Below are 15,543 nucleotides of genomic sequence, written 5' to 3'. Positions count from 1 at the left end.
AGTGCATCCTTGGACAGAGCAGCATCCTCCTTATCGCCTCTCTTGTATAGACACTTCCATCTACTGGACACTCACAGTCAAGACATGAGTGAGGTACTTGGGTAATATGAAAGCAACAGACTGCTGCACAAACTGGAGGTGAAGTGTTACCTTATATGGATGCATGAAAAATGAGGCAGTACATTTTCTCCATGAGTAACCCAAACATGAGTCTAATAATAATAATAATAAAAGTCTAATAATAAAGGTTTTAATGGAAAATGTGACACCATCCTCTGCAGACTGGTGATATGAAAGCCAAAGTGCCAAAATCCAGCTTGAGTTTCAGTAAGCTCACCATCAGCAGTCTAAGTACAACAACAGCTCATAATAATATATGTTTTGAGGAATGAGGATGTATTTATTATAACAGAGTGGTATAAAAATATAAAAGCATCATCATCTCATCTCCGTGATGTTGGTTATCGTGTAATTTTGGTCTTGGACGTGGACCAAAACTTAACAGAAAGCCTCCATCGCAAACTAAAAGTATGGAGTTTGAAAGAAGTAGGCGGGTTTCAAAGATACTATTGATTTGCATCAGGGGAAATGTAGGATTTAGCTAGTGTTTGGAGCTTGAGTCAGGAAATCTCACCCTCCCCTGACTTGTTTTTGACCATCTTTTAAAAATCTGTTGTGAGTATCCTATTGTTATGGAAGGTTTGTATGCTGTAGTTCAGATGAAAAAATTACACAATCAATCACACTCTTTACTCAAGATTAGGAAATAAGCATTGCTTAATGAGGACATGTCCAAAAACAGTTCTTCTTTCAGACTGCACTGCCAACTATGTCTTATCATTTATTCATATAATATAAAGAGTATTTCTGTGTATAGTTTGATTTATATTTCACGTCCCCTAACTTTATAAGATGTGAAAATGTAATTACATTTTCTGTGTGGCTGTGGCTGCATGAGTCCTTTAATTATTACATACACTGAGTACATGTCTGATAACATGTCATTAGCCACAAGACTAATCATAGACAAATTAGACCTAATTTGTTACATTGTGAATTGCTGTTAAGGGAAGAGTCCTCTTTTTCATTATTTCACTTGAATGACTTTCAATCCATTAAGGTTGAATTATTACACCCTATTTAACCCTTGGCCTACTTTCTATATTAAATGCAAAAAAACAAACAAACAAACAAAAAACACTGTAACAGCGTATGTAGTAGTACTTGTTATTTTATATTCAGGAATCTTGGATTCACTGTCAGTGAGCAGCTCCTCTCATCCAAAGCAATTCATTCAGTTACTACGTGGCTAACGAGATTAACAAACAAGAGCCACTTTTGATAGGGGACAGATTGCACCTGTAGAATCCACAGGAAACCACAAGATGTCACCACTGAGAGGACTTTGGCTGATGACATCTGTAAGTATCCGTTTAGAGCTGGGCTGTTAAAATATGTGCAGCTAACAAGAAGACAATGGACAATTCACAGACATTTACCAGCCATCACTCCACAATGTCCACCTTATAAATAAGAACAGGAACAGAACTAAACATACCTGATTATATGTGCTGTGCTGCACTGTACTTCCCAATGACCTCTTGTGCTCTAAAATGGGGAAGCTACATGCTGAACTTTTCATTTAATCACTGTCCTTTTATCCCAAAGTGTATACAAAGAGTAGACAACACACACACAAGCAACCAGAAATACACAAACATACACCAAGTGTCACTGACAAGGACTTTTGGGACTAACTGTTAATTCCTTCAAGATGTGTAAAGGGAGTCATGGTAACTGTTGACCAGGCCATTCTTTCTTTAATAATCGCTCAGTGACAGAGTGAAACGTGTGTTTGTTCAGCCTGTACTTTGAGTTATACTTTGGGGTTGCAAAAAGTTGTTAAGGATACCCTTTGAGGTACATTAGTTGTGCTTTGGGGTATGATTTACTTTGAGGGCACTTAGTACCATTCATCACAATGTATTCACAAATTTGGTCATCAATTATTGTCACTGAGCAGCTCTTCAGATCCTGACTAGTTCATTGTTATTCTCAACGTGTCTGTGAGGATTCAAAGTCTCTTAGGTCATGAGGTACAGTAAGAGTGGCTCTGTTCAGAGTCAAGAATCATCCCTGAGACTACAGGACAAGGTCCTACTGGATTTTGATTCTGACTTGTGCTTCTGTCCTGTGCACAACTCACAAGTGGGACAACCAAAACCAACACTGGACAAATTAGCTGTGTTTATATAATGTCCTGTAGATCACACATGAAATGCCAACATGATAATCTCCTGTATACTATCAGTTACATATTGCAGCTTGACAGAATCAAATAAATCCAGGTTGTAGAATTTAACAGTATAGAGGGAAGAAATTACATAGCCCAATGAACACAACACATTAGTGCAATGAAAAGAGCTTTACTGATCAAGAGGCTAAGATTAATTTAGATTCATTTTTTAAATTCTTGCCATTCCTTTTTGCCATTAGCACAGGGCTTGTACAGCATGGAACGTGGCTACAGTTCTCCTCTCAAGCCACTTCCTCATGATATTTGACTGTGTTGACAGCACTTTAACAAATATCCTTTGTAATTTTGAATGATCATTACAGTAACTTATTCCCTCTCAGAACACATTCACATGGTTTTGTGAGCATTGAGGACTGATGAGGTAAAAGGCAAGAAATGAGATTAGTGACACAGGAGCAAGAACAATGTCTCTTGTTTTGGCTGAATATCTGAGACTAATGTTATGTAGCTAATTGGGCGTATAATGTAATGCATTACACATAACCTAGGAAATGAGTAATATATCTAGGATAAAGGTCATCTGCTGAGCCATCATCATTTGGCTGGCTCTGTATTCAATAGCTGTATATTCTGCTATGCAAATAAACAATTTACGTCCCATTTGGGCCTTAATGAGACACATGTTGACAGCCATTCTAATCAGGCACCTGCAAAATCAAACAGATTCACTCCAGCAAGCTCAGTTCTCAGTTTGTTTTTTTTCTGCTTTTTAGTTATGGAAAACACAATTTTAGAAGAACTGCACATTCTCTGGAAATGGAAGATCAGGTTTTGCGAAGTGGTGATTTTCTGAGGGGTCTGGGAACATTTCTCAGTCATTGTCTCAGTAGCATTTCGGGAACATAATGGGCTGACCAAGATATTTTGTTATGACAATTATTCTGTGATCATCAGGGCACTGGAGATGTACAGTATTTGAGACCATTCTGAGAGCAGCCCAGGAGTAATGTGTTTTAGGAGGCTTTGCAAACAAGATTTCTGCACTCAGTCATGTTTGGGTGTGGCATATATTTAAAACTGAGCCACATTGTGTAATCACAGAAGCAGATTCTCATGAAACCCATTGTAAGTTATAAATGCATGAATGCCAGATGATTTATGTAATGTCCTGATTATAACTCCTATGGGATTTTACTTGCTGTAGTCAATTATAGTTACATTATTATTATTATAGTCAAAGGTCATGTCAAAAATGCATGAGGTGACACTGAAAGATAAAGGTTATGGCCTATATACACTCAGTTGTCAGTTCATTAGATACACCAAGCTAAAACTAATGCAGTCTGATAACTAATACCAGTCCTGCAATGAATTCTACCTTCATGACAGTTATGATATAACATTTTTGTTTAAACTGTTAAAGAGGTGCTGATTCATTCATATGATCATTGTGGAGGATGCAGTTTTTGGTGTTGTTGAACTGTGCTGCATTATACAAAGAGGCGTGTCTGTTGTTTAGCCTACCCTCACTTATTTGAATGGACTGGACAAATAATAGAATCTCCTGTCAACATAACCCAATGCAGTATAGTATTTATTGCAGGATTGTTGTATTAGGCTTTGTTAGTTTTAGCTAGGTGGGCCTAAGAAACTGACAACTGAGTGGTGCTGAGTTGATCCACAGATCCCATAGTTCTTGGGCCACACCACTTGCCTCGAGACTACATTTATTGCACTGTTTAGCTTTCTCTGTAAATAATTAATGTTACTTGTTCCATTTGTTCGTTTGGCACTGACATTCAGTTCCATTTCCATGCTATTGGTCTGTCTTACTTTTGTCTCTCATTAATTATCAAACGATTGTCTAACGCATATTTTGCCATACACTTTGTAACCTTGATTTCAAACTGACATATTCCTAATAATTTCCAAACACAACTAAGTTTTGTTCACGAGAAGTTGATCATATCATCAAAGCCTGATTTAGGAGTTTACTGTGAGCATTTGAAGGCAACATACTACGTCGCCTACGCTTTTGACGAATCGCACAGGAGCCGGGGCGCCTCCCACCCTTCGCACTGAGCTGAGCCGCTGGAGTAGAGACGCACACAGCGGAGTTCAGTCCATCTCTCCCCGCAGCTCGCTAACCTCGCAGCAAGGCCACTGCGGGAAGATGGCGACGGAAAAACCGAAACATGAAGGAAGAGTTAAAATTGGACATTACATTCTCGGAGACACACTCGGAGTGGGGACGTTTGGAAAGGTTAAAGGTACGTCTGACTGTCTTGGCGTTTGTGCATCCTGCCAACAGAAAGATGGTGGCAATGGGAGCTGTTAGCTTAGCTGCTAATTTAGCCTGCAATGAAGGCTAACTTGTCGCAACGCCAGGAAGGTAGCACACTTGTTGTCCCGCTAGTTAATCTTAACTTGTTTTTGACTAAAATGACGTTTTTAGGATGCAAGTGCAGTTGCCAGCGACAGCCTTGTAATGCACGTTTTATGACACGAGCTTCTATTTAATCACAGATATTTCAGTTAGCGTCGGTTGCGTTGTGAGCTAGCAGGGAGCCACAAGTCGCTTGTCAAGACAGACACCGGGAAGTAAACCCTTTAGACTTGTGTTAGCGGTAGCTGAGTCTTTCCTCCAATTGAAATATATTATATGAGAATTCTGCAGCCCGGCCTTAAATTTGGTCTCAACTCTTCCTCCTCATTAGTTGTATTTGCCATCATATGGTGGAAACACTACTACTTATAGGTGTGTTGGGAGAGAGTTGGGCAAATCCAGCCGAATCTACGCCCAGTGTTGTCTGTCCAGAGGGCGGTACGGTTAGTATGTCAATACACAGCTTTGCTTGTACTAACACGTAATGGACTAAAATACCAGTTTGATTAAAGAAAACGTTTAAATGTATCTCCTCACATTTTGTGTGAAAGCCTCCATGATCGACTGGTGTGATAATTGAAAGATCAAAACCTCTTCTGTAGGATGCGCTCTGTTCCACCACAGTGCCTTTTGTTTCCTAGGAGCATATGATTAAGCCCTAATATACCCAAACGAAATGAACCTAACCAGACCCTCTACAGGAAAAAAATGGTCGGAACAACCAGTAGCTTTGTTTACAGTCAGTTAATTCCCAGTGAGTCATCTCTCTGCACTCTGTTTTTTGTTGTTGAGAGGGAGAGGACCACAGAGCACTGGAGGTTTTGCTCTGTGATTATGGTCTTGATTACTGGAGACTTAGTTAATAGTTTACCATCAGCACAACTGGTAAATCAATAGCAGCTGTTTACTAATTCCCATGTACAAGTGCACTGTCTTCCCACCTCCCATTCAGATACCATAGTTTTTTTCTCTTTATTGCTGATTTGCTCTGATATGTTTTGGTTATGTTCGCATACTTTTCTTCCGATTACTGCTGGTGCATATTGTTGTGGCTGTGTCATGCAACATCAGTTGTGGTTATTTTCTTTGGCGTTAGTTAAAAATCTTTCAGGCTGGGAAACCCCTTCAGAAGTTACTGCCTGAACCATATCAAAAAGTTAAAATCAGTTAGTCTGGGTTGATTTTTTTTTTTTTTTAACATTAAGTTTACATTACTGGTTATAGTTAACGAGCTTACAGTTGCATTGGCATTTCAGTGTTTGCAAATGTACCATTAACTTTCACTAGCACTTTGTGGGTGGCAAAGAGCTTCTTGTCCTACTTAAAGCTGCTATAATCAATATTTTTATGGCAGCAGTAGATCAAATGACTGTGTATGTGTATGTGTAATGAGGAATCCATGGAGGATTATCACTCTGTAGTTCCACTTACTACTTGTAATACTTACAATACTTGTAATATTTACATCTTACTGTCTTTTAGCTTATTGTTTTGGTTTTGCAGCCCAAAACCTTGCTGTTTTGGTTCACTGTGGTTCCCCCAGCATCATTTCCAGGTATATCTGGCAAATGTTCTTGGCCACAGCCTTTAATAAACCCACTCTATGCTTCCTGCCAAGCATTAGTTGACAAACAGACAAAGTTAGCGACTAGCTGGTGAACATAGTGAAACAGTTTGTAGCTGAAAAGCCAGACAGGAGACCAGCCCTGAGCTACAAGGAGGATGAACGATAAACATTCATCAGGTGGACAGAAGCACAACTCTAAATGAATGTTAATGTTGCGCTATGTCTGCTGGATCCATAAAGAAGCAATTGTTTGCAAACAAGTTTGCTATATTAACCATTTATGGCAATGATATGTCAATGTTTGTTTTCTTTGCTTGTTTATGCTGCCCCCAGGTGGCCATAGAAGTATTTTAATGTAGGTTTAAAACAGAAATTTGTGCGACTTCCTGAAAAGTTGGCACTGTGAAAAGCCAAGATTTTTTTTCCTCACACAGTGACTGTATTTCTCCATTATTCTGTAGTGTTTTCTATGTTAATAGTGGTATTTTTCATCTTTTGCATGTCCATGGCTGTGACTGGTATCACTCATGTGCTCTCATCCTTTTTATCCTGCAGTGGGCCAACATGAGCTGACCAAGCATCAAGTGGCAGTGAAGATCTTGAACAGGCAGAAGATCCGCAGTTTGGATGTGGTGGGAAAGATTCGCCGGGAGATCCAGAACCTCAAGCTTTTCAGGCATCCTCACATAATTAAACTGTAAGTCCTAGATTACACCCTGCTCGCTGCTCTATAATCCCCCTGTCGCCACATTAATGCCACCCACTGAGCTATTTCTAGGCTTTAATGGTGTGTTTTAGAATACATCCATCTAGGACAATATCTGTCTGACCCAGTCTCCTCTCCCATCAGTCCTCTGCCCATTCTGTGTTATTGCCTCTTTTGTTTATCCCCTCTGTTGGCCTTTCATTTCAGTGTACAAAAGTGCTTCATCATTGTCTTCTGTCATGCCTTGCTGTGTGACTTCTTTCAAATTCAGTAATTGGTAAATGTGCATTCTCTATGTATTCACTTGGGTCTGTACAGTGCAGTTGCATTTCAGCAGAATAGAATAGTCACCTCCAATTCAAATTTATTTTTGTCAACACAAATTATCTGTCTTGTTTGTTTACAGCATTACTGATAACATTGCACACACTGATTCAGACAGATAAGTAGCTATAAAATTTTGAATGAGTCATTGTCACTTACTGAGACACTAATCATGAGAGATCAGCTCAATACATTATTATTGCTAAAATACACAGGTGCACGAAGCAGTAAGTAACCAGTACTAGCCTGAAAATAAACACAACAAACATTTGGTAACATAAAAACATTGCTGAGTTATGCTGTCCCTGAAAGAGTCCTTGATCGAAGAATATAATTAGAAAATTGTGGAGATACTTCCTGACTGTCCCCAGGCTGCAAGGCTACTGTTAGGGGGTCATTAAACCAACCAGCAGGTGTGGCTAATTGCCTGAAATACCAGCTCCATGTCATGCTTGCACAAGAATGTAAACACTGTTTTGTGTGTGTGTTTGTGAGAGATAGAGAGACAGAGATGCCATCTTGGACAGGGTGCACACACACTGGGGCAGAAATAACTTGGCCTGTCTAGTCTGAACAAAGTTTAGTGACAACAAATGGAGCAATGTAATACAGTACTGCTTCATGTAGCTTACAGGATGTTTTTATCAACTGTGACACGTGACCAGTTGGTCGACATCTGTCTCATCCGCTGAAACTTGGGTAATTTAAACTTTGAGGTGAATTTGTTATTGCTTTTACTCAGATAAACAGATAAACATGGCTGCTTTGTGATTGATAGATTGATGCTTGTAGAGTGACAATGTTTTCTTACATTATCTTAATATTGTCACCTAGTCATTACTGTGCTACTGTCTTTCAGTATTGTAAAACTTGTTGATTCAGAGCTGCAGAGGTTGTAGAGGTTACAGTGTGGTTTCTTTGCAGCTGACAAGAATTTCAGTTGTTCTGGTAGCTTCTGCTGCTTGATGCTGATAATGATATGGGGAGAAATGTGGTTTATGTGCAAGTGCAACCCCACAGCCATTGTAGTTTAAATAAATGAAGGTGTGAATGTGATCGGTGCCAGTGTAGATATTAAGGTTCAAGAATTTTTATCCAAGCCTTGGACTAAAAAGATAGACAGTAACTAAAAACACATGTCAATTATTTAGTGAGAGTTAGTTCACAACCAGCAGATGGATTTAATAATAATTCAGTCCTTCAATTCATGCCACATATCACAGTCTTGTGGTCTTTGTGTGCTTGTTTAGTCCACACCAAAGTTTTTATTAACAATTTTAACAAACCTTCCAAACCCCAAATAATAAAAATGAATGGGGAAGCTCTTCCTGCCCAGGGTTGAGAGAGGGTTGGACACATCTTTCTTCTGTGATCAGGCATGGCTTTTAAAGATATTTATTTTAAATGTTAATGACATTTAAACATAATTCATTTATGTAATCCTGAACAACTGGGGCAAGGGGTGGGGGGCATGCACGAGATGATGCAATAAAAGCAGAAAATACCAACATTATGCTTTAGTCAATTGTTAATCGCTGTCCTTTTGCCAGAAACAGAGCCATACACACGTCACAGGCTGACTTGGTTGTTTGCATTAGTTAGACATGTAGCACACAAACATGTCCTCTGTCCTGCTTTTTGATGTTTGTACAATATTACACTGTAAAATCCAGGAAATTAAATAGCACACATTCCTAGTTTTCATTTCTTTCTTTTTCTTTTTTTCTCTGTTTATCTTTGTTCTGTGTTTTTTGTTTGATAAAATAAGAACTTACAGATGTTTATATTTCTTGATTGATTTGTTGATTTTGTACTCACTACTACAGGTATCAGGTTATTAGCACCCCTACAGATATCTTCATGGTGATGGAGTATGTCTCAGGAGGGGAGCTCTTCGACTACATCTGCAAAAATGGAAAGGTAATTCACTGATACTGGAAAATGTCTTGTAGTCCAGTATAATGATGCCTCACATTCTCTTACACTCTGACCATCTTGCCATATGTAGCAGATGTTGTATATTTTATAATCAGTGAGGACACCAGAGGACAGAAGTGCATTATGTACATGGTGTTATTTTATTGCCAGCCCTTGGTGCAGACGCAGTAATCTCTGAACTGTGTGAGCCAAAAAGCAACAGTGATAGAAAAAAAAATATCCAAACACATCAAGTTCTGCTTAGTCAGCTGTGATGTGCTAAGCGAGTCTCTGAGAAGATCACACCTAACCAGAAATTTCTGCTCTTGACAGTTGGATGAGAAGGAGAGTCGTCGGCTGTTCCAGCAGATTATTTCAGCAGTAGACTATTGCCACAGACACATGGTGGTGCACCGAGACCTCAAGCCTGAAAATGTGCTGCTTGATGCACACATGAATGCCAAGATTGCTGACTTTGGTAAGTGTGTCACAGTCCTGAACTGAGGCGACTTAACAGGTGACATTATTCTAATATGAAAAGTATAGACATTGTGGCACAGGGCTTTGTTCAGTAACTCTAAATTAAATGTACTAGGTGGAGTTTTTGTCCTAATTGGGCTATGGAGTTTTAATGAGTAGGTGAAGCTAATAGTCAAGAGAGTAAACAATCTAGTCTCAAAATCAGCTATGCAAATGTTGTATGAGGAAAGAAGTACATTAAATATGTTAAGATGTAAGGAATACACACAGTGCCTTGTGTTTAGAAATAGTAAACATAAACAAAACTGTGTATTTACAAGGAAACACAGCAAGTTACCTTTTATTTAAATCTTGCAAAGCACACACACAGAACTTGTTTTCATACTCACCATAGGTTACTTATGCAAAGTGTGTTCATGTATTTTTTTTTGTTTGTTTTCAACTTATGCCAGTCCTCTTCAGCATACCTTTTTTCCCAAATTCTTTTCAATGCTTAGATTAATATTTTGTATTTAGGATTTTGGATCCATTTATTTATATTTTGTCACTGCTCTGTGTTAGTCTCCCTGACTCATTTTTGCTCTTGCTGTGAGAGAAAAAGGCATTTGCTCCTTGCTGGGAGGCTGAGCTTGAGCTGCAGTGACTGGTCCATAGAAGCTGAAATAAACAAGATATAGTGGGAACAATATTCAGTCTACTTTGTTATTTAGCCAATGGGAATTGCACTGGCAGCAGCAGGATGAGAAGGCATACTTGTCCTGATGATGCCAGAATGAAGTGAATTACACATATGGTGTGCTATAACAGTGTAAAATGCTGTTCAGGTTTATCAAACATGATGTCAGATGGAGAGTTCTTGCGAACAAGCTGCGGTTCTCCAAACTATGCTGCTCCTGAGGTCATCTCAGGAAGGTAATGTTTTTCTTTTCATTATTAGATATTGACATTGAGCATTCTTCCATCTTGATTCAAGGAGATGCTGCAGAGTGATTTTAAGATTGTTTCTTTTTATTCATCCTCAGGTTATATGCTGGTCCAGAGGTAGATATCTGGAGCAGTGGGGTCATTCTCTATGCCTTGTTGTGTGGGACACTTCCCTTCGATGACGACCACGTGCCAACACTCTTTAAGAAGATCTGTGATGGGATCTTTTTCACCCCGCAGTATCTGAACCCTTCAGTAATAAGCCTCCTTAAACACATGCTGCAGGTGGACCCCATGAAAAGAGCCACCATCAAAGAGATCCGGTGAGCTGTTGGAGATTAATTACAAAGTCAGACTAATGCTATAACTAACCTGTCTTTTTCTCTAGATTATAGAGCAGGTTGTCTTTTTGAAGTCAAATGAATATGTTAAAAAAGTATTTTTACACTGTTGTATTCATGTTCTATTGTTTGTTACCACCAAAATAATGTTTCCCTCCACAGAGAGGATGAGTGGTTCAAACAGGACCTACCCAAGTACTTGTTCCCTGAGGACCCTTCGTACAGCAACAACATGATTGACGATGAGGCCCTGAAAGAGGTGTGTGAGAAGTTTGAGTGCACAGAGGAGGAGGTCCTGGCCTGCATATACAGTCGCAACCATCAGGATCCACTGGCCGTCGCCTACCACCTCATTATTGACAATCGTCGCATCATGAGCGAAGCCAAGGATTTCTACCTGGCGTCCAGCCCTCCCGACTCTTTTCTAGACGACCAGCACCTGACCTCGTCTGGTGCAGCTGTGGCCGGCATTATCAAGCCCCACCCAGAGCGCGTACCCTTCCTCGTGGCAGAGACTCCTCCCAGGCCTCGGCACACACTGGACGAATTGAACCCCCAGAAGTCCAAGCACCAGGGCGTTAGAAGGGCCAAGTGGCACCTGGGTATCCGCAGTCAGAGTAGACCCAATGATATCATGTCGGAAGTGTGCCGTGCCATGAAACAGCTGGATTATGAGTGGAAGGTAAGGGAAAAACTCCACGAGAACAGCATAAAGGGGGAAATAGGCTTAAAATGGCGCTTCATATGTTGTGGTTTAAATGCAGTAAAATAAAATGTCATTGCCTTAATAACTTTTTCAGGTTGTGAATCCATATTATTTACGTGTGAGAAGGAAGAATCCTATTACTGGGATGCAAACCAAGATGAGCCTTCAACTCTACCAGGTGGACAGTAGAACCTACCTCCTTGACTTCCGTAGCATAGATGGTAAGTTTTACTTCAGAATCAAATTTGTGTTTTAAAATATGTGTGATGAACACAGAAAGACTGATAATTTAACCTTTTTAATAAACCAGTAGGTGTATCATTTAAACTGGTCTCATATAACTAACACATAGTTTACAACTTGTTAGTACTGATAAGACACTCTGGTAAGCCCTGAATTCAGTTCCTTGTATCTAGGTAGTGTTTACCTGGATTCTGTCCTGTAGTACTCTGTGTCAGTGTAGACTTCATAAATGATTGACTGGAGGTTGATGGCTGGGGCTTTTTAACCGTCTGCGTTAGGTGCTCAGCGGCACAACAAAGGAAAATATGAGATAAGAGTGTTGTTCCGGGCCATTCATGTAGCACAGGAATGCCGTGCAAAGGGTATGAGACTAAGGCTACAGCAAAGTCAGCTGTAGTAGTAGCTGTAGTTGATTGAATTTGATATTAAAATCAAAAGCTGATTGCATAAAAATACAGAAAATCTAAAGGTGATTGTTCAGATGTTATATTTCTGTCATATTCACCAAATTAAGACTTTTTAATACCACATAGAATGAGATTTAACATACCAGTCAAAGAATGACAGAAAACAAGTAGTGGCAATAAGGCCTACAATCATTTATCACATACATGAATATATTTATTCATGTAGATACTTTAGTTATAGAAATTGATCTGGAATTAAATAACTATTTTTTGTATGTGAATTGTGTAAAAAACATTTTGTGTCTTGTGTTACTCAGATGATATGTTGGAAACAAAATCTGGAACTGCTACCCCTCTCCGCTCCGGGTCTGTGGGCAACTATCGCACCACTATTAAGAACGAAGTAGACGGGGCTGACGCTCCACCTACATCTAGCATTGTGCACCCCACCAAGGCAGCAGAGGGCTCCTTAGCTTCATCGTTGACCTCATCCATCGACTCAACGGGAGGGGGGGACAACGCGTCTATCCCTCGACCAGGAAGCCACACCATCGAGTTCTTTGAGATGTGCGCAAATCTTATTAAACTACTTGCACGATAGCTTGCAAAACAATCGCTAGCCTTTTTTCCTCTCCGAGTGTCTTTATAGCAATAAGCATGCAACCGATTCATGGCTCAATTCATCCCGGCTGAGGATGAAGTGATTGTTCCATGGCACTGATGCAGGTTGGTGTTCCCTAAGTTGAAGGGATGTATACTGAGCTGACAGGGGATGTACGGGGTTATTGGAAAAAGATGAATGACAAGCTACTTAATAGCTAGGACAGAACAACATTTAGGATGGGGGGGTTTTACAATTTCCTGATCAATTTAATAGCAAATGTCCACATCCCACCTACACATATATGCGCAAGTGATTACACTGAATTTTCTGTACTGTAGCCAGTGAGCACTGCTTTCCAGTACAGACAACAAGACCAAGTTTTTGCCTGCAGAGGAGGAAGCCACATGTTGAGGGTTTTGGTAGCTGGGTGGCAGACATGTAGGATGCAGGAAGCACTTTTGCACAAGTTTCTTTTATTTCCTGCTGCTCTTGTTTTTCTCTCAGTGGGGATCAGAGAAGTGGTGCAGATGTATCGGGGTGCCGCACTGGCTATAACTAGGGTTGTCGTGCCCATCACATTCATTGGACTACAAGAAGTGCAATGACCCCTGTATTTCTGTCTTGTGTCAGGGATAAAAGAATGCTTCATCAGATTTATGTTTGGTTTTCTTTTTTGTGAATCTGAGTTGTCAGAGACTAAATTTTCATGGTTTTGTCCTTGTTGTAAAAATTTGTTTGAACTTGTCTGTCCCCGACATTTTTATATATAAAGACGTGAATATATTTATCAGTGCGTTAAGTGGACAGAGTGTTGGTTCTATTGGAAATGGATTTTTTTCTTTCTTGCATTAAGATCTATTGCTGGATGGTATATATTTTCCTTTTTTACTGTCTTGTTTTTAAATCAATATCACAGTTTTGTTTCCTTCAATCACAATTATTCTGATACTTGATTGTCTTTCCAGATAAATATAGCCTGCTTTTACCATTTAAGAGATATTTTGCCATGACAGTCAAAATCTAGAAATATCACTTTCAGTGTCACATATTAAAATGACAAGTTGATTTTGACCTTTTTTTTGTTGTATTTTCTCTATTTCTTTTTTCTTTTAGATTAATGATTAGAATTTGAGAATGATTACTGAGTGAAATGCCTTTTGCCTACATTTGATTCATAAATTCGCCAATCCATTACAAGTGTATAGGCCTCAGGGCTCAATTTGAAAATGAGTGCAATTTGAACATGCCGTGCATGGACAGTGTCTATTGGCAGGTGAATACATCCAAAATATTGTCATTTTTGGATCTGTTTATGTTTTGGTTGCCCATACATTCCCTTGAAAGTTGGCCTGGAAAAAGGTTCACATGTTTAAACCTGAAACAGACTTGTGAGCTTTTATGTATTAAGTTCTGTCAGGTAGTTCGCAATTCTGACAAATGTAAAAACATCTCACAGGCATTGAGATCATAAATGTGTGGTTGACGTGTACTTGATGAAAAATGTCAGACAGAACCTTATGCTTACAATCTCACAAAGTCTTTTGATATGTCTTTATGATGAGCTTCCCTCCATTTCCTGTCCACAGTCTTAAAGTTTTAAGTGGTGTCTGTTGTTTGGCTGCCTTATCATTATCAGTACTGTCAATCAGTTTTTATGTCAGTAAAAGTTGGAATTCAGTGCTGATCAGAATTATTGGCACCTTTTTTGCAATTTTAAGGGCTGAAGTCCACAAATAATGTTGTCAGTGTTCATTCATAAAACTATTAGTTGAAAATTCAGATTATTGAAGTGTTGACGTTACTGAAAAAAAGAGACTCCTTAACTGCAAAACTTTGTTCTTGCCAAACTGCTGTAGACCTCAGTTACTGCTACCAATGTTTTAGTTATGGCAATAGGAAAAACAAACCAAACTTAAATAGTTAAGTGGTTTCTCATTTCATCGTCTTCATTTCATTTTCAGTAAATTAAATTAGGTTTGAAAGAACTTTGCATGTTCTCATTGTTATATCGGACAATTAAAGTTTTATTTTTCTCAAGAGGTGTTAGCAGTTGCTAAAGTCTGGGTTTCCAGTGTTTAGCTATCCACAGCTTTAATACTCTAAAATATATCGTTTGTATGAACAATTTTACGTCTCAGAGTTATAATACAACAAAAATTGCTGAGAGTGACAATAATTGTGATCACCTTGTCTCCCTGCTGTCCTGTGGGGTAGATTTGGACTGAAATGTTAAGTTGATATTTGACCTTTATGTCTCACTTTTAACCTAGAGTTTATGACATATAGTGATTATGGTAAATTAAAGAAAACGCACACTATGGTCTTGGAAAGATATTGTAAAACTAAACCTTTTTAGTTTTAAAGGGCAGTTGCAAGTTCTGATTACAAAACTTGTCATGGCTGACATGACAGGTTTTGTGGGAAAGATGAATGTGTGAAACAGTGACCTTTTTGACAGCTTATGGAGTAGTTTCCTAGTGGACTGTTAGCAGGTAAATTCTGTCAGTCTAATGGTTTGAACTGCTTCAAAGTAATATTATTCTATTTTTGTTTGGTGTGTAAAGGGACCCTACCAGATTGACCAGTGTAAATCTGAATGGACAGTGTTGAAATCATTTGTATACACAACTGCCTAATAAACTGCTAAATTGCACACAATATTGTTGAAGCTTATTCTGTAT

General features: G+C 39.0%; 1 protein-coding gene across 1 annotated transcript; it reads left to right on the top strand.

The window, feature by feature from the left end:
• The first annotated feature begins 4,278 nt into the window (after positions 1–4,278).
• prkaa1 (protein kinase, AMP-activated, alpha 1 catalytic subunit) lies at positions 4,279–15,520 on the top strand. Its single transcript, XM_018662496.2, has 9 exons — positions 4,279–4,527; positions 6,766–6,907; positions 9,067–9,160; positions 9,491–9,635; positions 10,462–10,549; positions 10,660–10,884; positions 11,065–11,584; positions 11,703–11,829; positions 12,576–15,520. Exons 1-9 carry the CDS (start codon positions 4,431–4,433, stop codon positions 12,857–12,859), a joined length of 1,722 nt encoding a protein of 573 aa, XP_018518012.1. The 5' UTR covers positions 4,279–4,430; the 3' UTR covers positions 12,860–15,520.
• The last annotated feature ends 23 nt before the right edge of the window (positions 15,521–15,543 follow it).

Source organism: Lates calcarifer, linkage group LG9 (assembly GCF_001640805.2).
Source record: "Lates calcarifer isolate ASB-BC8 linkage group LG9, TLL_Latcal_v3, whole genome shotgun sequence".
NCBI classification, from domain to species: Eukaryota; Metazoa; Chordata; class Actinopteri; family Centropomidae; genus Lates; species Lates calcarifer.
The sequence above is the reverse complement of the archived record's forward strand: the minus strand, read 5'-3'. Positions and strand labels throughout refer to the sequence as shown.